Source organism: Vulpes vulpes, chromosome 4 (assembly GCF_048418805.1).
Source record: "Vulpes vulpes isolate BD-2025 chromosome 4, VulVul3, whole genome shotgun sequence".
Taxonomy (NCBI): Eukaryota; Metazoa; Chordata; class Mammalia; order Carnivora; family Canidae; genus Vulpes; species Vulpes vulpes.
The window spans coordinates 38,029,984-38,053,578 of record NC_132783.1 but is presented as its reverse complement, the minus strand read 5'-3'; the positions used below and the strand labels follow the sequence as shown (position 1 = coordinate 38,053,578).

Genomic DNA, 23,595 nt, shown 5'->3' with positions numbered 1-23,595 from the left:
CAACTCTGACCTCTAGCTATGGGACTGTTTCAGCTTCATTATGCTGCCATAGCTACACTTAATCTATTCCACTGTCACCAAATGTTTATTTTCCACATTTCCAGCCCATTAAAATCTCTAATACAACATGAGGTTCTACAATCGCTCTCAGTCTCAAAATTGGTGAGTACTGTTTGATAAACTTCAAACACTCCTGACATCTCTGTGTTTAGGAGCAGAGAAAAGACTTTCCCATGAAATGGCTTTGAGTGTACTTCAGGGCCAGGTAACTCAGTCTGTATCCATATAGGGATAAAGATATTCTGTGGCTTCCTTGTGCCATAGGGGAATGAACCAATATGCTAACGGTGTTGGAATCTCTATTTGGGGAAACTTTAATCAGAGTAGAAGACTATAGGAAATAGGCTAGGTGGCTTCAAGCATTTTGAAGAAGTTTGTGGAAAGCCCTTATTCCAAGACGTTCCAGAACACAAAGTAAGAATAAATGCATAGAGAGCACATTCTGGGATATTTTAATGAAAAAATAACTTCCTGATAATTGTATCTGTCCTGCCATGAATAAGCTGCCTTTAGTAATAGTAAACTGCCTTAGATCATCTCATGGTGATGTCCTCCAAAGGATTCCCACCCCAACTGTCAAATCAGATCAAGCCCATTTGAACTCTGAGAATCTGATTCTATGAAAGCTTTTCTCACAAGCAAAACAGAAGGAAATTTGAATTCCATTTTTGAAGGAGAAAAATTTAATATATTTTATCTTATTATACATTTTCCCTAAATTACAAAGTCAATAGCTGCAAATATATTCTGCTACAAAGCTTTCTGTAAGAAATATCTCTATAAGAAAATACATCTCATTAACATTTCCTGTAAATAAATTACTTCAAATAATAATTTTGGGATGTACATAAGGGAAATAATGCAAAAACCAGATTGTAAATGTGATTGCTATAGAGGAAATGTTTGACTGAAATGTTCCATTTTCATGTTGCCAAGCTTATAGAAACCTGTTTGCACAGACTTTGGTTCTTGGATAGATCAGCTTATAATTTTTGTTTTAGCAGACATGTGGAAAGAATGTAAATCTTACTCGCCCTAGTAAATGTGTATGGGAAGCTGAAACTCTTAATAGACATGCAGGCTCAGATTCAATTTCTATGGGGAAAACTTGAATTTGAAACTGCAGAAGGGGTCTAAGTAAAAGAAAATTAAGGAGTGACTTGCAGTCTATAAAAGAAAAGGTCAAAAGTAACAACTATAAGATAACTTTTTTGCCTTATGCTCTAGACATAATATTTAGAACTGAGTAAAGTAAAAAAAAAGTAATAAAATGGTTTCAAAGAATTTGGAAACTGTGGTTTCTATAGGTTAGCAATATGTAGATTTTACAAGTTATTTCATTCCAGAAATGATATCTTTGGGGAAAAAAAAAAGCTGCTGCACAGAGAGTTTGGTACAGAAATTTCAGGTGGTGCCATTGGCAAGTTAGAAGTTTATGGAGGGCAATGGAACCTTACTATACTACCCGCTTTGGGAGTCCACTTCATGAGAACTCCTCATATTATTCTAGGACCTCAAAAATAAAAAATAAATATTTTGAGGTCAACTAGTGACCTACACAGAACTCATCTGTATTGTAAATATTGTGATAGCAAATCCCGTGGAAAACTTCCACTTAGGTTTTGCGGCCTCGGGCTTCAAATATGAATAGTCAGTTTGTGCTTCAGATACATGATCGACATGTTGCCAAAACCTGGGCACTGGACAAAGTTTTTTTCCATTTCCTTTGTATCCTTTAGTGTAGGACAAATGTAGATCAAGTCTCTATTATCAGCTTTACCTGACTATACCACTGCAAGTGTAGAGAATAAATGTATTTACCAACCTAAATTCTATCAAACACAGGGAATGCCAAAGCTTCAAAAATTAACAGTCTATTAGTGTTGATTCTGTATCTTGGACTCCTTAGAAATGTTTGCAGTCTGTGAAATTCTGCTCGGTACTATTCACAATTAATTGGAGAATAAAATATATTCAAGGTAGGAATCACATACAATCAAGAAAAGGCACAATGTTATCCCTTTAGAATGTTTTATCTTATACTGGTTCTTAGTAATTACCGGTGAAAGTAAATTTTTGAAAACTCTAAATAAGCAGTTTGAAGAAAAACAAGTTTGGCTTCTCCTAAAGTCCTCATAAAAGTCTTGCAATTACTTTGAAATTATTTGGAAAATATTGACTGCTTTTTTTTCTTGTCTACCAAGGCCTTTCACTGAGTCCTAGGAATAGTGCTTCAAACTAAAAGGTGATCCTGTGTTGCAAATGAACTGCTTCATGCTTTCGTTTCTTATTTAACAAAACTCTTTTTATGTAAAGCCTATTGTAAGCCAAAGGACTATTTTGTTAAAGTATAACTTTGAATTTGAAATATGGCTTTTAGTTTATTTCTATAGGCAATCACCAATCTGAAGGAAACCAATCCTCCAGCACAGCCTAAACTCTTGAAAAGTCACATGGTATTCGTCAATAATTCTCACTGTGTGCTTTTTGGTTTTAAGTAATAGCATTTTCACAAATGTGTACATTATTTACATAAACAAATTGCATAATGGAAACACATTGGTTGTATTACATTTGTTACCCCTTTCTAATCTGCTTATTTTTTTTCCTTTTTTCTCTCTCTGTGATCTCTATATTCTTATCACATTCCTTATTTTAGCCATTCTTCTGAAATCCAAATCCTATTTTCCACCATGTTATAATGCATTAAATACACAGATTCACAGTCTGCTAGTGATGAATTTCCTCAGAGGTGATCATATTTTCTGACACACATGGAGTCTGGCTTTAGAGGAGTAGGTGGCATCTTTCCATACTTTACATGACAGGCCCTTTGCGCAGTCACATCGCTGGAAAATTTCCAGGCCATGAGAGCCCTTCTTGCGCTGTTTGGTACAGACTTCCCCCTGATGGAGAACTGGTTTGCAGATTTTGGTCCAGAAGTGGCGAGCACAGCAAAACCCTTCGATGCAATCTGATGATCGGAGGCAGGGGTCTCCTTCGTGCCCTACAGAGATGATGGCCAAAAGATATTACCATGACACTTTGGAAACAAATTCTCTTTTGCAGTTGGAAGCATGTACAATATTTTTACTGATACTGTCTTCCATGAAGTTATCATATACAATGGAAAGTCTTGGATTCATATCAATCAGTTCTCCCTCTAATCATTTCAATCATTTATTGTCTATTTTGATTATTTGCTGTCAGAATATCAAGTTTCATGAATAGCTAGGACTGTGCTTCCTTTTCGCTTTAACAAATTGCATAATGGAAACACATTGGTTGTACCGCATTTGTACAACACGTTGGTTGTACTATGTTTGGTCTTTTACTTTTAGATATTTCTCTGATCATTTTTTTAACTAGGTGAGTGAAAAATAAGTAAATAAAGAGAACTGCTTTCAAGGTAATTAATTTGATACCTTCAGAAGATGTAAATAATAAACTCTGATTCAAAGGCAGAGCTGAAATTCTCAGGGACTTATAAAACCATGCATCAGTGTCTAGCCAGGGAAACAGAAACTTAAAACAGAAGATGTTTAATGCAGAGCACTAGGCACACATGTGGTGGCAGGGCTAAGAAGTACCAGAGGATGATAAAGCAACAGAGTAGGAGGCCACCACCACATTTAGGCAGGAGGATCCAAAGGAGAAGATCATGTCAGAATCTGGAGCTTCGAATCTGCTAGCTGGGACTAGAATCCCAATGAGACCACCTGGCAGGAGCCAAAGCGCCAGAGAGATACAGTTCTGCCAGAAACATTAGTTGAGATAGGCCTACCATGTTGGCTTTTTCCTGCCCATGCTTCTCTCACTGCAACCAAACTCACATGGCCAGAAGCCACCTGACAGGGAGCCTAGGACGGGTAGTCTGTAAAGAGCTGTGATTCAGAGTGGAGTAGAGAAGGGACAGACAACCCCAGAGTCAACCAAGAACCCATCATTAAAAACATGTAAAGGAACAAATCTGGATATTTAATTCAGAAAAAAATGACTGATTCAGCAAAGAGCAAACACGCATCACAGCTGGGTTGATGTGTAACCTATATAAAGAAGGGGTCAATAAACTTCTCTGTATTTTTGCCAGATTGTAAATATTTAGGCTTTTTAGGCCATATGATCTGTTACTCCTCAATTATGCTGTCACAAAAGCAGACATAAGTAATGCCTAAATATAGGCAAGTCTGTGTTCCAATAAAACATCATTTTATAAAAACAGGCAGTAGGACAGATTTGGCTCACAGGCTATAACATGCCAATCATGGTCTAAAGGATTATCTGTCATCCCAGATATAACCAGTCCCACTGTAGTTATATGTGGATATGACCCACTAGCCCATGTCATGAGAGTTCTTCCTCCATGCCATCAGAGAATTACACATAAAACTATATAAAATGTTAGTAAAAATGTTAGTAAATTTGGAACTGTACTGTGACATAGCTATCTACTGAATAAGGAAGGATACTCCTGTAATAATAAATGCATATGAATTTGGTGGGATAGAAATAGGATACTGGGTAAAGACATAGGTCTTCAGGGAGTACAGACAGAGGATAACTGAAGAGGAATTGTCAATCTCTTTAGTGCTATCCATGTCAACATTAATATTCTAGGTCTAACAGGTCAGATATTCTATAGGATACTAGCTCTGCAGAACATGAAAATGTGGGGAAATGCTTATGTGGTCAGGAAATATGGGGACATACAGTGTTTTATTTTATTTTTATTTTTTAAAGATTTTATCTATTTATTCATGAGAGACAGAGAGAGAGAGAGACAGAGACACAGGCAGAGGGAGAAGCAGGCTCCATGCAGGGAGCCCGACGTGGGACTCCATCCCAGGTCTCCAGGAGACCTGGCAGTGGTCTCCTGCCAGGTGAAGGCAGTGCTAAACCACTGAGCCACCCGGGCTGCCCCATACTTTAAAAACCAGTTTTCCTCATTGCCAGAATTCTCAGAGCCCTCAATATATCAATTATATAAAGTTCTGAAACTAGGAAATGCATTATTTTAAGACTCTTGAATACAGCACACTTTTATTCACAGCATGTCTTGAAAGAGTAATCCTTCACAGAACACACTTGAGAAAAACCTCCTTTAAAAATGGACGTGTTTCTTGCCTTCAAAATTTTACTGTTAGTAATAAAGTTCAATAATTTCATGCTTTCAAATTTTACTGTTAGTGATTAGGCTTCCCAAATATTTTGATGCAAGTATGAAGATTTTATGACCATGCATAATCCTACTAGAAACCAATAAGTTGGTTTATGAATAGTCTATTATGTGGTTGTTCAGTGAAATAAAATTTCTGTAAAGGTGAGAAAAAGATTTGAAAGCTTAGGGATTTAATCATATGACTGCAAACATTTGAAGGCAGGACTGTTTAGAAAATGGCATGATTGATCAAGGGTGCTGCAATTTTCATAATATATATTTCCTAACAATTTAAGCTCTCTTAGAAATCTTCAGCATCTTCAGAATTAAGAATTAATAAATTCAGTCAGAATCTTATCAATGAAGTATCTTCCTTGTATTTTTTCTAAAACCAATAAAATGAATTACCTATATTTTAATTTTACTTCTTTTAAAACCAGAAAAAGTAAACATAGAACTACAGATAGCCTACCTTTTATATGTGACATCTTAGTGTGTTGTCTTCCTAGATTTTGCCATCCCAAGTCATGGTTTGAGTAATGGCCATGGTTTCGATCTCTGTGTCGAGTGCCATCCAGAGCTGGGATGTGAGGGGTTAAGATGCTCTCCGTGACAGGGATGCAGATGCCTGGAGATGGTAAGTAAGCTGTTAGATTGATCTGATTCGATAAAGTATGATTCTTAGCCAAGTATTCTGCTGATGAGAGGTGTGAAGCTATCTTCTATCTCTCTATCTAATCTATCTAGCCTCTATTCATTCAGCCATTCATTTATTTACATAAATAATACTGAGTCATATTGCTTAATATTAAATAGAATCAAATAGTTTGGCCTAAGTCAGGCTTCCTTAACTTGAATCTTGTCTCTCTCAAGACCAAGTGGCCATGGGCAAAAAAAAAAAAAAAAAAGGAATAAAAATACTTCATTAAGTTATTGTGAATATGTGTGAAGTGTTTGGAATAGTGACTTAGCATTAAACTAGTATTAGCTATTCGGGCTTTTAAAATGTCTGACCAGACATCCATTTTCAGGATCCAGTTTTCAGGATCCTTTGTTCAATTAACAATATAACTCTAGTCTACATTGTAAACATCACTAATGGTATGAGGTCTTCTTCCCTTCACCTGTCTAAAGTACTTCCAATAGGACTCTTCCCAGAGGTCAGGAGCATGTACAGGGATAGGAGTCTGATGATACTGCTTTATATGACTAAATTCATGTTTCTGATCACCTTCTATAATGATTTAATGGTTTTATCATGCGTTTTGTGTGATTCTTCATCTCATCATTGATGCTGAATTGTCTGCCTGTAAATTCATTGAGATTGGGTAAAGTCATGCTTATGGAAAGGCTGGGGAATAGACTCTTCGTATCTCCTTTTGGAGGAACCAATCATTCCCTCACTATGAGTGTGGTGCAGGGTGGGGCCTTTAAAAGAAGACTCCTCGAATATACGAATCGAGGTATGAAACTGCAAGAGGGACTCACAGAAGTTCTTTTTTGGGTCTTTTACATATATTCACTTATGTGTTTATAGCTCTTTACATCCAGCATTGCAAGTGCTAGGCATGGCAAGTCCTAGATTGCCATAGATTATAAAATATGGAAGGTGATCAGAGTCCAGGAAAACTAGGATTGAGGAGGCAATCCAAGTAATGGTACACATATTTAAACCATGATCCAATCCCTGACAATTTTGAAAGGATCCTTGCATTTCAGAGGTCTAAGTAAGGAGAATGTAGTCGAACTTACTAGAAAAGTCTCCTACATAAAAAGAAAGAGGCCCATCAACACTGAACTAGAGCTTTACCATTATTGCAGCGGGTACCAGGACAACACATGCCATCTCTATGGCAGCGCTTCTTTTTCCTTCGACACAACATGCAGGCTGATGATCCTTGGTGGGGACTGTGGCAATATCTACCAATCTCACATTCCTTATCACTGCTACAAGGGTAGGCCTGTAAAGTGGAACAACACCAAAAGCAGAGTAGATTAGATTCCATTACATGAAGAGTTCGTATGGCAAATCACAATGGAAAATAAATCACACTAGGTTTCTCATCAAAGGAAATATGCCATTGAATCCATGTTCTGAGCATAGATCTTATATAGTGATGCTGACTTCATCAAGCACCATATAAGTACTGTTGATAGAAACGAAGATAAAGTTGATGCTTCTCAAGTATTTTTGTTGGCACAACCTTGGAGTTGGGATTTACATTTTGTGTGGATCAGTAGAGCTTCCAAGAGTGACTCCGGGCGCTCAGAAATAGTCGCAATTGTTATTCTGCTTGGGATTTAAGGTGTAAATGAAACAGCCTCACTATTGCATTTTTCATCTGCTAAACTGGATGAGAGGAAGTTTCAATGAAACAAAGGCTGTGCTAGAAGCTGAAACACATCCCTTGCCCAGTTATGGAACAAATTCTTTAAGAGTGACTCCCCACAATTCCTGCCTGTGAGGAGCGCAGCAGAGAGCCACTTCTAGAACCATTTGATGGAGTGAGCTGTTTGGCAAAAAGAAATCAAGGAACAGGGTCCTCTTTCCAAACTCAGTGCTGAGCAGCAGTGGAGACCTAAGTGGTCAGAGAAATGCTCAACTCCAATTACTTTGTGTTCTCAGGAAACAAAAAAGGCAGGCTCTTTACATACAAAACAGTCCTATGGGCTACTGCACCTTTGACTTATACAGAAAAGACATGGTGCCTACATTTCTCGCCATTTGAGTCTACTGAAGCAGTGCCCTAGATCATCTCCCAAAATAAAAATACATTTTCCAGTTATGTTCTCCTTGCCTCTTGGAAGTTTGGGGGACATTTAAAATGCCCCTGTTTGCAGAGATGGAAGTTAGGAAACTGAATTGTCATACCACACATCAAACTTCCTCATATTTTGAAGCATGTTGACAGGGAGACTTGTTTATAAGTTGTTCTTTTTTTTTTTTTTTGTAGTTCTTTCCTGTTTTCAGAGCAATGCATGTTTTTTTTTTTAATTGAGAAGTACAAAAAGTAAAAAGAAGCTATGTAATTGTTTTTAAGCACACATAAACGGTATGAATGTAAACCATTGGGCTAAACTTTTTGTGGCTCTCAAATAATTAGTGTGATTTGAGTGCTTTGCTTATGAAATGAGGTTTGATGACCTAGGTTTGTGAGCATGGTCTATTTCTTTTTCCTTCTTTCTTTCTCACCCTTTCCTACTCTCTTCCCCCACTGCCCTTCTCCTGCTATGTGTGGCTGCATTCAGTGCCCTCATGTTTCCTGTTTAGATCTGATCCTCTTCAGTTGGACAGAGAAAATAAATGTGAAGCTGACATGGGAGTCTGAAAACTTTACATGTTCTATGGGGGAAAAATACACTTTCGCCATCATTACAATTTACTTTTGACCCTCAAAAGAAAATAGGAAAATCACAAATTTCGAGTTAAAAATGCTTTTGGGAAGGATTGCATAGCGGCCATGTTTGATGCCTACATTATAATTGGAGCCAGATAAAGCTATAAAATGAATTTGCATATTATTATCCCATTCTGAATCTCCATCATCAGGCTTAAGAGAGAATCTGAATGAGGTTAAATTCAGAGTATTAGGCCATTTTTCAAGAATCCAAGACTGATGAAAACAAATGTCACTTCCCGCCTTGCCACACTCTTTCCCCCAAGCACTTTACTCCCTTCATATTTAAACTCATTACTTTAATTGAAATACAATTCACATGTTTCTGATTCATTTACATTTATTTCATCAAATTGTTTTGCAAGAAACATTTGATGTCTTACAAGTTCTTTTCTTCCTCAAAAATAGGACATTTTCTTTCAATGGAAATAAACATGTGCCACCTAAAACATCATGTGCAATTTACAACACAAACAAATCTTCAAGAGATTCTGAATATAGAATAATACTTGATTCCATTCCTAAAAGAAAAATAGTCTATAAGGTAAACAAGTTGTTTGCTAAAAGTAGCAGTTCATTTTGCAGAAAATTGTGGAAAGCATATCATTAACTTCCCATTCTCAGTTTGTGGGAAATGGAAATGCTTGAAATGGAAAATATTTGATGCAAGGAGAGCCTGGGTGGCTCAGTCCGTTGAGCATCTGACTCTTGGTTTTGGCTCAGGTCATGATCTCAGGGTCCTGAGATCCAGTCCAGTATATGCCTCACACTCAGCATGAAGTCGGCTTGAGATTCTCTGCCTCTCCCTCTTCCTCTCTACTCTTTCTCTCTCAAATAAATAAATAAAATTCTCACAATTTTTTCAGATGAAAGCTCCATTGGTCTAAAAGATAAGATATATTAGAGAACATGTAGTTGGGCAGCCCAGGTGGCTTAGTGGTTTAGCACCATCTTCAGCCCAGGGCTTGATCCTGGAGACCCAGGATCAAGTCCTATGTCAGAATGCCTGCATGGAGCCTGCTTCTCCCTCTGCCTGTGTCTCTGCTTCTGTGTGTGTGTGTGTGTGTGTCTCTCTTGTATAAATAAATAAAATCTTAAAAAATGAACGTTTTTTAAAAATGGGAACATGTAGTTTTACTATGCTATTTTTTGTCAATATTTTTTATTTAAAGCCAATTTAAATAGAAATGACAGAGGCAGAAAAAAATATACCAAATTTTCTGTAGTGCAAGATCATTGTTGATGTGATCTTGCACTTGAAATGGAATCCCAGAATATAACATTAAGAGCAATTCTTTGACAATTAAAATAAATTTAATGGGATCCCTGGGTGGCGCAGCGGTTTGGCGCCTGCCTTTAGCCCAGGGCGTGATCCTGGAGACCCGGGATAGAATCCCACGTCGGGCTCCCGGTGCATGGAGCCTGCTTCTCCCTCTGCCTGTGTCTCTGCCTCTCTCTCTCTCTGTGTGTGTGTGTGTGACTATCATAAATAAATAAAAATTAAAAAAATTAAAAAATAAATAAATTTAATAATTGAAATGCAAGGTTATCTTATATAGCTTCTAGTATGCTTATGAAACTCCTTGCTCCAATAAGCAGCCGTCAAATACAAATAAAATAAAAAATGATAAGATAAATTGATTGAATCAGGTTTTAGGAAAAGCAAGTAATATGGAGGCATTCCTTACTTTCTGAAATCAATGCCCCAGATATACTCAGACATATAGTTTCCTTTGGTGTAACCATTAGCAACAAACCACAGAACATGAGAAAATAGGGATCTGAACCATTAATAGCAATTCTTGGATTTTCAGCCTAATAGATTAGTTTTTAATAAAGAGGTTTTTGTTTTATTTTGTTTTTCAATAAAGAGTTTTAAATAAGACATTTTAATCTCAAGGATGAGGGCTCTGCAGCTTGCTATTGTTTCTTTCCACCTTTCTCCTTTAAAATGTCTGGAAATGGTATCACAGTAGAAAAGAGAGGAAGGGAGTTAGAATGGGAGTGAGATAGAGAAGAGAGAGAGAAGCACATGGTTAAAGTAGTTATGGAGGATCCTGAAGAAGTGAGGACTGTGACATTCATAGACCAGTGAAGACAATTATATGCATTCATAAAAGTGCCATTCAGAAACTTTCCCATAGAAAAATCTGTATTTTCCACTAACTTTGGCCTCAAAAGCCTGTTCCTGTTCCCATCTGATGATGGTTTTATGATAAACAAAAGATGAATTTGAGTATTAACTTTCCACTTAACAAAGCCAATAAATATGCTTCCCTATGACTTATTTGTATAAATTAATAAGGAGACTGATTTTTTTTACCTGCTAGGGAAATTATTGATAGTGAATTTGCATCGTTCCTCATTGACTTGTCTAGGTAAACAGTCTGAGGAACAGTGAAATTTGGCTGCATAAACATCCAGGAATACTTCCCATCATGCAAAATCATTCATAACTTAGCCTCAGTCACAATTAGGAGAGAGATTCATTGGAGACATCTAATAATAGCAGATGATGGGCCATGAACTAAGAATGTTTGAGAGCTGTCTGTCCATGATCAGGCCAAAAACCAAAGAAGTTTTGCCCAATCCCCTTTCTAGGCTTAAAATAGAGTGGTTTCTGTAAATAGCAGTGTTAGTTATCCTTACAACCATGACATGAACTGAAAAAAAGAGTGAACACATTGGACACAGCTTGAAAATAAAGTCCATTAAAAATGAGCATTTCTTTTTAGTATAAAGGATTTTGTTTTTATATCCACTTATTCTGTGCTAATTTGGAATCACTATTTAAAATTTTAGTGATGATGTAAAGAGAGGTTGAGTAACTTCTGCAAATAAGCCCAGTGTGCTCAGGAGCAGAGAGTTTGGGATTTGGGGTCCTGCTCTGGCTTTCAGGCCTCCCTGCAAGTAGTGATGGTTTTGCTAGTGATGGTTTGATGCACACGTAGGTAAGGGGTTTTCAGTGCTGACCTGTGTGCCGAATTTAGAGATTAAAAAAATAAACTTGGCCACTTCTCTCTCTAGAAGCCTCCAAATACCAATAGCATGTCCTGGTGCAGCTGTTGGAAAGATAGAATATTGGCGGACAACACGGGCAATACCGTAAACAACATTTTTTCATTTCATTTCTTAACAGTTTTATGTCCACTTAAACTCAGCATAATCAGGGCTAGAGGAGCCCATCATGTAATTAATGAAATTAAATAACATTCTAATGAATGAAATAAAATGAAATGTTACTGCATCTTATTTGAACTAATTGAGACTTTTTATTTTTTTCGATTATTCTCAAAACTGCAGTTTTGAGAAAAAGACCTGCTAATTCGAGATTAAGATTCAGGTGGAATTTATTCTTATTTTTCAGAAATAATTTTTTCTTATTTTCTTATTCATTATTTTCTCTCCTTAAAACACGCAAAAATGTGACAATGACAGAATCAGACCCCCAAGAATAATGACATGAGAAAAAAGTGTTTTAGGGATCTCAGCAATACCGGCTACAGAACAAACCTTGGCCACAACTAAAACCTCAGTTTAACTCCTGAGTTTTCAAAATAATGATGCTGTTCCTGTTTAATGATGGGGAGGAAAAAAAGAGAGAAACATCACATAGTGTTCATGTGGGATGGCCACCCATCCGGATTCTTGCAAGACCGTCCTAGTTTTGTTGTTGTTGTTTTAATCGGGACAATCCTTTGTCCCCGCAAGCACTGTTTGCAACAATCGGAAGTTTTCTGGAGCCAGAAAAACATCATCAGCTGGGCAGGCAGAAGAAAGCCTGCAGGGGGACGACCCAGCTGTGGGAATGAAAAACATTTGGGGCGAGTGGATAGAAGGAGGTAGCAGCAAAAGGCTGGGGACTAGAATGTCTGAGGTCTCAAAGAGAACACAGCAGAAGATTTGCAATTACACTTGGGAAACCAGGCCCGACTGGCCTCCCCTAGGTCCCTAGAGAGAAGATTAATTTCTCCTGCCCCAATGCTCCATGTGATAGTTTTCTGTTTCAATGTATATGCAAGGTATGCTAGCCTTTAAGGCAGTAATTTCAAAGTCAAACCATAAGATTGCAACTTAAGGAGGTGCAGGGACGTAGAACTCAATCTGGCAAATGTGCAGTTGTATACTACATGCCAAAGGCTGTGCAATTGGATCTTTCCCCTTTTCCACAATTTCCTCTAGGGATAAGGGTGTATCTTTGAGGATTCCTGAACATAAGGCCAGGAGGATTGAGCTATATTAAATTGGAGGGGAGAAGTTCAGATATTTCATGTTCTGGATGCGTGCCATAGATTCATTAAGGCAGCCGTTTGGGTATTTATTCAATATTCAATAATTGTTTATTCAGCAATTATTTATTGTACACCAACTACAATTCAGACACAACCAGTTCTGTGATCTACAAATGCTTTCAGTGCACTATCCCTAGAATACTTTTGAAAAGTATATGTCTTCTCACACATTTGACTTGTAAAACTTTTTAGCATAAGTTTAGTTTATTAATATGGCAGATAACATTAAACATTTTATAAGATGAAATTATAGTAATTGACATGATTCACTAAAACAGCTTTTACCCATCTGATTGATTGATGCATACTGATCCTAAAATAAGCCACAATATATTTATGGATGTTTTTCTTTGAAAAAATTAATTTTCGAAAACATCCAGTTAAATTCTAAAATATACACATCATCAAAACTATTTTAATGTCCTGTATCCAGAATTTTCCAACCAGGGCCAAGCTTCACTTTTAAAGGATTAATGACAGGACAAGGAAAGATGTGTTTAGGATGCCCTAACCAACCACTACAAATATCTTTGTTAAAACCAGCACTCCAAATTTTACGTTAGTCTGTCATCCATAAAAAGTTTTATACTGCGGGTTAATGCAGTATATCAAGATTTGGAATGCATGACGATTTTGCCTTTCTTTCCACATAAAATGGCAAAAGACTTATTGTAAACACAGGCACATTCCCAGACAATTTTAAGAAAAAAAACTCACGGAAGTTAAGGATATGGAAATTGATTTCCTTAAAACAATTCATGCTGTGCACACCATGGAAAACCTTTGAGTACCTTTTCCACATATTCATTTTAAGGCTGGGATTGTTAGATATTTGATTTTTGACATAGAAGTTTGGAGCTGAGAGAATTCTGCTAATGCTGCCTGGATGATAAGTTTGGAAAGCTGGATCTCTGCCAGTGGTCCATTAACTTCTTCAATGTATTCGGATAGCCCCACTTAAATTCTAAGAAACAATAATTCTATGAAATCAAGGCAAGGTCCTCACTAACTTGGGTTGCTCTACCCTGTTCTCTGTATATAATTATGCAGAAAGGAGATTCCAGGGAATTCTCGATTTTGAACACAGACCATATTCTCAACTGTAACATGTACATTGCTGCTATTGATCATGGAACAAATGGGCAGAGCTAACCCTTTCCATACAATCTCACCACCTAGAGAAATCTACACTTTGTAGATTACCTGATTTTTAAATATTTTTCCTGGTTTTGACCCATTTTCCCCTCATTTAGGATAGCTAGGAGAAAAGCACTTCTGTTCCATGCTCAAAAAGCAGCATCTCGGGAGTGCTTTTGCAGCAATGGTTGGAGCTCTTTATACTCCATATATAATTATAAAGCTCTTTGTAATTTGGTGATCAGGGGAGTGTAATTGTTTTAACCAAAACAGAGGAAGAAACCACACAATTTCAAGTTTTCTTCCAAATTTTGGATTGAATGACTTAATATAAAATTTTCAATGTAGTCTTCCACATTTTCCTGACCTCATGACATTCAGAAAGATAATGTGGTAGGAAGAATTTTGGAGTCATACTGCAGTTTGAATTATGCTTCCACAATTAATTCATAGTTGTAAAAAAATTTAAAAAAAATAAAAATAAAAATAAATGTATTGTTGTAAGTTACTTAACAGAGTCTCAGTTTCCTCCTTGATAAGATATCATTCCTACCTTCAGCAGTGTTTCCCTACTTACCTAATCTTTAAAATCTCGTGGGGTCTCTAAAAACTACTTATTCACAGACTCCTTCTCATAGAGATTCTAATTCTGCAGAACTGGATATGGTCCAGGATTCTGTATGATTAATAAAATACTGTCCTGGTGATCATAGATAAGGTAAGATAGGGAAACACTGCTCTCTGGAATTGTTGCAAAAATTAAAGATGCCTCTTGTATATATCTTATACAAAAAAATTCTGGTCTAAGTGATATATGGACTCAATATTATCTCCCAGAGGGACAGAGGTCTAAGTGGGAAATTGGTTCCCTGACATCAACATGAGCCTAAGTAAGAGATTCACTAACAACTATTTCCAGGTAGGTTCATCTTTACTCCTACTACTTAGCCACTGTGCTTAGGAATAGACTTGAGAATTTCTGAAACTATATGAAAAAATAAAGTAACACATAACAAACATGTCAGTGCACTTTGGGAGAAACACAATATAGACTCAGAGCTGCTAACACATTCATTGTGGTTGGATTGTTTCATATCCTCAGGTGGTATACACCTGTGTCTTGTTGGCAATACACACCTTTGCAGTTTTCTTTGCAGCTTGTATCCTGTGGGTCTTTACAAAACAAGTACTTTTCCTCCCCATATCAAGTATGATAAATAGATTATGTGTGTGTTATTAGGAAGTTTATTACTTCCTATTTCTTGCAGATCATCAAATTCCTTTCCAGTGAAAAATCACATTCAAAATTCAAATACTGATGTCCAAGTAGATATAAAAACTTAACATACTTTCAAATTTCTGATTATGAAAGACCTTCCTTACAGTTACAGAATAGGTCAGGGTTGGTAACTATATCTGAGCCCAAGTGAAAACACTTGTAATTTTTAAATGTTACATGAGTTTGAGCCATTTTCACTTCTAATATCATGGTTTATCAATGAGGATAAAAAATCAATCCAGTGAAGAGAGTTTACAGATATATATATATATATATACATATATATATATATATATCGAATGCATTATTTCAGGAAGTACACCCAAGAAATGTGTAGCAAAATTTATCTATGGGAAGGTAGGACAGAGTATTGAGAACTGAGGAAAGAAGAAAATTTTGGTTTCCTTGTAAAATCCCTTAAACAGTTTCTAATTTGCAGTAGATAAAGGCATTATCTATTAAAATTAATACAATTTTTAAAAGAACTAATCTTATGAGATTCAAAGTGAAGTTTCTTATTCCTTGCTAATTTATGCTTCATAGTTTTTGCATTAGAAAGGTTTAGAAGAACTTGGGTTTCCTAGAGCCAGGACTTCTTGCAAGAGTATCAAGAATCCAGATGGAAGTTTCTTAATTATAAATTTTCTGTTTTCTTTTATTGATGTTACCTTATTAGCAGAATCAGACTATTAATACATTTAAATTACATATAAACAACCCACTGTTCCAACAATTACTTAATTGAAGTAATGTTTATTGTCTTGTTCATTTAGTATGCAACATGCAAACTTTACACTTCTCTATTCTCATTTAATTCTCTTCCATTCCCTCTAAGAATTAGGCTAGACTAATAATAAATTGGCTACTTCTATTCTGACTTTGAGGAAACAGTTGATAGAAGCCAATAAAATTGAAAAGTTTGTTCTTTTATGGTTGTCAAGATGGAAAAAAACTCACAGCAAAATATAATCCTCAATGTTCTTTTGTAGTGAAGAGATTCAATTTCTATTTAAGAACTACTTTAAGCTCTGTATAAATATTGCTTGAAAATATAAAATGTTATCATTCTAATTTAGAGTCAGAAACAAGAAGGCAGGCTCCACCTCCAAGTGTGCCAGGAGAAGCAATGACTTGAAAAGTACAGGCATGAAAAAAAAAAAAAGAAGTATGGGCATGACTCAATATGATTCCCCAGAGGATTGGAGCAAGAGGTTTACTTAATCATGATAGACACAAAGATCGACTTGACTAAAAACCTTTTGATTCAAAAAGTAGGATGCAGAGGTGCCTGAGTGGCTCAGTTGGGTTAAGCATCTGCCTTCAGCTCAGGTCATGATTCCAGGGTCCTGGGATCAGCTGCATCCAGCTCCCTGCTCAGCTGGAAGTCTGCTTCTCCCTCTCCCTCTGCCCCTCCCCGCCATTTGTGCACTTTCTCTCTCTCTCTCTCATTCTCACAAATAAATGAGTAAAATCTTAAAAAAAAAAAAAAACCTATTGGAAAAGAAGGAAAAAAGTATGATACAGAGGTGGTTCACAATTCTAACAATAATCCTACCTAAACAACTCATCTATTTCTGCCTCTGTCATTTGGAAGAAAATAAATAGTGTGTGAAGACTCTTGGACTAGAATCATTAGGACATTGTACACTACTGACATATGTAGGGACTAAAGTGCAAGTTACATGTGCAGCAGGATGAAGGACTTTAACTCCTAAGCTTTGGATAAGCCAACTTGTCTGTTACTAAGAGAAAGAAATAGAAATCATTTAATCTATTATTTTGCCATCCCTACTCTTTCCCATTTGCCATCTTGAGTCCTTATCTAACTATCTCATGCTAACATTTATATAACATATACAACTGGTTAAGAATCTGTGCCCCATGCCTGGACTTCATTTTTATTTTTATGGAATGTTCAGTTTTTGGGACAGGTCTCATATAGAGATTCATGCAAGGAGCACTCTATATAGACTCATATCATCATTTCTGGGTTCCAAAGATTAGAAAACTGTGTTGGAGAGAGTTGGAACCAGTCTCAGAGTCTCTCTTTTTTTTTTTTTTTTTTTTTTAATTTTTTTTAGTCTCAGAGTCTCTAACATAACAAAAGGGCTAAAGCATCTGGGTAGAATAGTTGCCTAACTTCCTGATGGATGAAATTACAATAGCCAAGGATATTCATTTATTTCAGACATTTGAAGGATGACTGGGTTCAAAAGCCCCAGCTTGGAGAGTATTTTTATTTTTAGTGTCTGATAATAGCAATTAAGTGACCACACATTGTTTGTTAAAATAAAATACTTTTCCAAAAAAAATTGATAACTCAATACATTAGTGGTCTTACTTACCAGCCTTCTACCCCCATGAGCCAATTTAAATTCTTATTGTGTGGAAGAAGGGAGAGAAGTTCAGCACACAAGGACAAAGGAACCTGTGTCAAGCAAACAGCGTGGCATAAAGACATCACTCATTGTCTTATAATCTTCTATCAAAAGATTATATTTAAATGCTTTGTTACAGCATTGGAAAGGGAGGAAATTATAAGCCAGATGACAGATTCTTTGGTTTGTGTGACCCTAGTGTTCAAATCTCAGCCTCAGAAATGTGGTACATCTTGTGATGACATACTCAATGTGTTAGTAATCCCAAAGAAAACACATTGAAGAAGTTGGTTCCCCACGCCACCCACATCCCATACATCTGCTTTACTGTGGTGACCAGTACATTCTCCATAGTGCAAGGGAGGTCAGATGATTTGTTACTAGCTGAAAAAAAAAAAGAAAAGAAATTCTGTCTCCAGGCTTAAATCATTTCCCCTCCATCCCTTGGTCCTTCCAGGCTGTGCAAAGAGTATGCTCCTCTGTATTTCTGCTGCTTCCTTTGTTGCCCCTTGTTTGCTGCTAAGAATCCCCAGATGTACTGGCATTGGACTCTTTTTAACATCTTTGTGTCTGGCCTCACATTTCAGCAGACTCTGTAGAAAATATGGGGCTTTAAAATGTGAGGTGGGGGAGAAAGGGTGGGAAAGAGAAGTGGAGTGCAAGTAAGAAAGGGAGGACCATTTCCACCACACATACACCTGCCCCCCAGGAACCATGGTAGAGCTGTCCTGCCTCAGCACAACCCCAGTGCTATGTTGGCTAGTCAGAAGTTGAGGAGAACAAGTGGAATAGAATTCACTAGCCAAATGACTGATACACTTTTTATACATCTTTGCTAGGGTTGATCTGTAATCCTATACTTTTTTCAAATTTTTCCCCCCTATGTAATGCTAAAGTGTTTCTAGAACTATGTTTGGAATGCTATCTGAAATCTGTCCTGTTTGTTTTAACTCAAGAAGGCAGCTGTGTCGCAATAAAGATGACCAGAAAACATTTTTTCTCAGCATGACATATGATCCCCATCTACGTCCCCAGCACTTGGATTACACATGCCAGCTATATGGGGCTACTTGTACATCCTTTAGCCACATTCCCTCATGACTAGGCATTTGTACACATTTTTCTTCTTCCAAAGGACCATTCCTCCATTTACTTCATCATCAGAATGAATCCAACTCATTGTCCAGTAACTATATCAAGTAACTTTACTTTTGGGAAACCTTCTGGGCTGGCTCCTCACTTCCAGCTGATTTGTATGTCCCATTTCACCTGCACCCCATTAATACCTCATGCTTGTCTATAGCATGATATAGTTCACGCTCTGTTACATTCTTCCTTTGCCTTCTTTATACTGTTTGATTACAGAAATCATCTTTCATCTCTGTATCCTCAATGGTCACATCATGCCTGGAATAACAGTATTCCATATTTTGTCCAGTGATAAATAAATGAATGAGGTTTTGTTGTAAAAGTGTTTGGAAATTTGTACCATGGACTGACAAAAACACCCACATAAGTACTGTCAGAAGATGATACAAGAATTGAAAATTAAACAGTGATTTTTTACATATTTTGAAATGGATTTTTAGAAATCAGCTATCTATGTTCTACATAAACCATCTTAGAACTACATAACTAGGGACATCATATGTGTTTCAGAAGAACAGAGATTGGTTGATGAGTCATTTTCCAGTCAGCAACCTGGCTTCGTGTTTCATATGGAGCCTCAGATTCACATTTCCAAGTACTATTATCAGCTCCTTTACATTACATTCCTATAGCTGATGATATTTTTCACATGTAAAATATCTTGAGTGAAAAGTAGACTCTCTCATTTCTAAGTGGTATCAGTGGTCTCCACCAGGGCCATAATGCTATCCTAGTAGCTGTTCTCAGCAATGGCTCTGGATCTCGCCTCTTTCCTAGTTGTCCTCAGGCAATTGTTTAAGGCTATTGGTGGGTTGGAAACTATGACTGAGTACTTCTGAGGATCAGATGAGGCTGGTGACATTCCATCCTAAATACTTCTAACTTTTCTTTGCCTTTAGCTCTTAATATTTTTCTCATTGGTGGATCAAATCTGATAGTGCTTCTACTTAACCTCCACCACTATGACATATTATTGCAAAGAAAGTGAGTAGCTCATGATGGCTTCCTTTAAACATTTTGGAGGTACATAGATGGAATACTAAGGGGATTCAGTTTCTTGATACACCTTAGTAGTCACAGTAATATAGCAACCAGCATATAACAACTAAAGCATTTTTTCCAAATGTGTTCCTCATCGAATTCCTCACCAAAACATTTATTGGATTTCTGACTTGTTTATGATTTTAAAACTAATGGAGCTAAATAAATTCTCACCAGCCATGTTAAATTAGTTAAGTCTTACGGGCATGTCAATTTTTATCAGAAAATGTGGACAGTGTTTCTAGATATTGCACCAAATTGATTTCAACTCATTTTTATAATTCTTGTACAAACCCACCCAACTCTCCTCATTATGCCCATACATCAGAATTTTAGAGACATAACCACACCCAAGTTTAAAAACTTAAAGAAATTTATGAAGGATTTTATTCAGCCTAACTAACATAGGTGCAAATTTGTATTTATAAAATGACGAGATGGGCCTATTGCCTGGGCCAAAGAGGTAAGAAATAAGAATTCTACTTTCTAGGTAAAATTTTCTAAGTTAGACATGTTTGCTACCTGTTTTGAGTCTAGGCAGGGATGTCACTGTGTGTTTAAAAAAGGCAAGTCTCTGTAAGATTCCCATACGGTTTAGCTTCACAGTCTAGAGATTAGAGTGATTGGATCCCCTTGTTCTGTAGAAAGAGGAAAGACACAGCCACACCTGGGCACAGCAGGTATCAGGATGGATTACAGTCTGACTGTAACGTTTCCTGGGTTTAAATGAGATCACCAGAACTTCATTCACACAAGCAAGTCATTTCCACATTAACATTGGATGAAGTGATTTTTATTACAAAACCCACCACTAGCCAGGCTCTTTTCTGAGGGCAGATCAAAAGCATAAGGATCTGGTCATGTGCTGCTTTTCATCTTCCCTCCTTGAGCACAGCACTGCCTAATAATACACACTGATCAACTTCTGCCTGGGATCTTAAACAGGATGGTCTGGAAAAGCCAAGAATAAGCTCTTGAAATAAGACTGCTCATCCCATAGTAACGAGAATTGGAGCTGTACTTTTGTAAATGGTACATTGAAAACTGTTTACAACTTGCAAATGATGATTCCAAGAAACATTAGAATGCCTTTCTTATAGAAACACATTAATAACTAACAGCAAATTTGCTAAAAAAGTCCAGTTCTGCTTTCTGGGAACCTTCCAAAAAGAAATCACAGCTCTTTAAAACACAGTTTCACATAATGAATCAGTTAAAAAAGTAACCAGCCAGTTACTGATTATTTAATAATAATAATAACATTTAACAATAACTACACATAGAGCTATTTGTCTTCAAAGTAGTGAACTCCTTAAGTATTAACAAATTAACTCTCTCTGTCATAACTGCCAACATACGTTTGGAGAGTTCGAGGGAGGATTTTATTTAACATCCATGTGTTCTGTTCTGGTGATATCTGCAGGGCAATCATTCTGCTATTAGATAAACATTGTTTGAATGTACAGAGATGCGGTAAGAATGCACACCCATGTCCTACTGTCTGTCTAGTTTGCTGCTGAGTCCTCAACCAATACCCAATCAAAGGCAAAAATGTGTTTCCAGTGATAGAACAGTATGGTTTTCATTGAGGACAGACTTTGCCGAAAATAATACAAAAATTGTCTGGGAATTTGGGTGCATAACCTGGGTGTGGTGAGGATGAGCTTTTCACATTTCTCACTAGAGTTCAGTAACTCTCCACATAACCTCAACCCAGTCGTGGATCCTTAAATCCACCATCTTACCAGCCAAAAAGACTCCTCCTGCTAACAGATGCCACAGTTGCTAGAGCTACTCTACAAACTTTTCATTAGACCCTGAAAATAATAGGCTCCTGGAAACTACAGATATTTTGCAGATGTGCTTTCCACAAAAGTGATTTCATGGTTTGCCTAGGTACTGGATCGCTATGTCACTTCATAAACGAATGAAGACCAACTGCTGGTCATCAAAATCACAAATTTTGATGGTAATCACTTCTCCTTGATAATTTCCAAAATTGTAAGCATTCAAGAATTCTATTTACTGGATATTTAATGGTTTTAAGGAAGTATTGCTATATTTAGTTTTAATAATAGTATTGCACTTACTTTTAAGAAGTTCTTTTCTCTTGAGGTGCCTGGGTGGCTCAGTCAGGTAAGCACCTGACTCTTGATTTTGGCTCAGGTCAAGATCTCAGGGTCCTGAGATTGAGTCTAGAGTTGCACTCTGTGCTCAGTGGGGAGTCTGCTTGGGATTCTCTCTCCCTCTTTCCTCGCTCTGATAAGGCTGCATCAGGCTGACAAGACCTCTGATAATGTGAATAAACTTCTGTGCTTCCCCAAACTGGATTATTCATGATTTACTAAGTGGAGGTGGCTCTGCATTCATTGAATTCATGAATTAGTGCTCTAGCCTCTGATGCTCCAATCTCTAGAATGAAAATTATCCCAGGAGCCCACAGGAAAATACCCATTCCAGGCCATTGCCATCCACTGACTATTTACCGATGAGCTGCTGCTAACCCGGGCATCTTAGGGGTGGTAGAGATGCCTAAGACGTGGTTCCTGCCCCTAAGATAATCATACAGGGCAGAAACAAGCCATTGCTTGTGTGGGTAGTCACACCCAGGTGGTAATGATAAACTCACTCTCAGCCCATCTTTTCAGGGAAGCACACAGAAGCCCTATTATCTTAGAAAAGGCAAACAAGAGGAAAGAACTGATATCAGACTGAGTGGAAGTTTTCTAAGTACATGGAATTTTTTAACTTGTTGGTTTTGGAATAAGTGGAGGGATATGTATGACCTGGAGGTGTAGGATTGTATCTCTTGACACCAACTACATCAGTTGCAGCTGGTATTTCCCTCCGCCCACCCCAAATTCATCCCATGACAGCTGCTTGAGAGGTACTATAAAGATAAAATGTTTTCTTTAAAATACCACATTATTTGGCAACACTTGCTAAATGTCTGTCTAATTGAAATGATAGGGCTCTCTGTTTTTCAGGAAAAATAAAAGTAGCTAAGAATAGTTACTCTCTGAATAGCCTTCCCACAAACTCACATCTGTATAGCACCTTCTGGTTGGCAAAGAGCCTTCAGGAATATTTCCTCGTCCGATTAGGGAGGTGAGTTGGGTAGGCAGTTCTTAAAAATTATTGATGTGAAAATCACATTTTATAAAATTAACCATTATAGAATGAATAAATTCAGTGACGTTTAGTATATTCACAGTGTTGTGCAACCACTACTTCCATCCAGTTCCAAACATTTCTATCACTTCAAAATACACCCCTTCCACCCCAAACTCATTAAGCAGTTTGGGTAGGCATTACTAACTTTGGCTTCACAGGGGAGGAAGTTCCTCAGCTGCTGTTAAGTGACCTGTAGATAGTAAATTTTGGATCGAGAAATAAAACCCAGATTTTCTAACTTTGCGCTCTTTACCAGACAAGTTGTTCTCAAACTAGCCTACATCAGAATCACCTGGAGGACATGTTAGACCACAGATTGCAGCACACCAGCCTCAGAGTTTTGTGATTTGCCTAAGTCTGGGGTACGGGCTGAGAGTTGCATTTCTAGTAAGTTCCCAAGTGATGCTGATATTGCTTGTCCAGAGCCTACACTGCTACACTGAGTTGCCTGGTCTCCTATTTTCTAATTATAGATTTTGCTAATTCAAACAGGGATGTTGGGATGCCTGGGTGGCTCAGTGGTTTAGCA

The 23,595-nt window shown here is 37.2% G+C and overlaps 1 protein-coding gene across 1 annotated transcript in view; it reads right to left on the bottom strand.

Moving 5' to 3' along the window:
- Window positions 1–725: 725 nt before the first annotated feature.
- The window catches only part of DKK2 (dickkopf WNT signaling pathway inhibitor 2), a 101,396-nt gene continuing 78,526 nt past the window's right edge, over window positions 726–23,595 (bottom strand). Inside the window, exons 2-4 of the mRNA XM_026017611.2 lie at window positions 7,029–7,179; window positions 5,691–5,846; window positions 726–3,067 (exon numbers count right to left, since the gene is read on the bottom strand). Coding sequence (XP_025873396.1) covers window positions 2,817–3,067; window positions 5,691–5,846; window positions 7,029–7,179 — 558 coding nt within the window. The 3' untranslated portion in view covers window positions 726–2,816. The remainder of the gene's footprint in view (window positions 3,068–5,690; window positions 5,847–7,028; window positions 7,180–23,595) is intronic.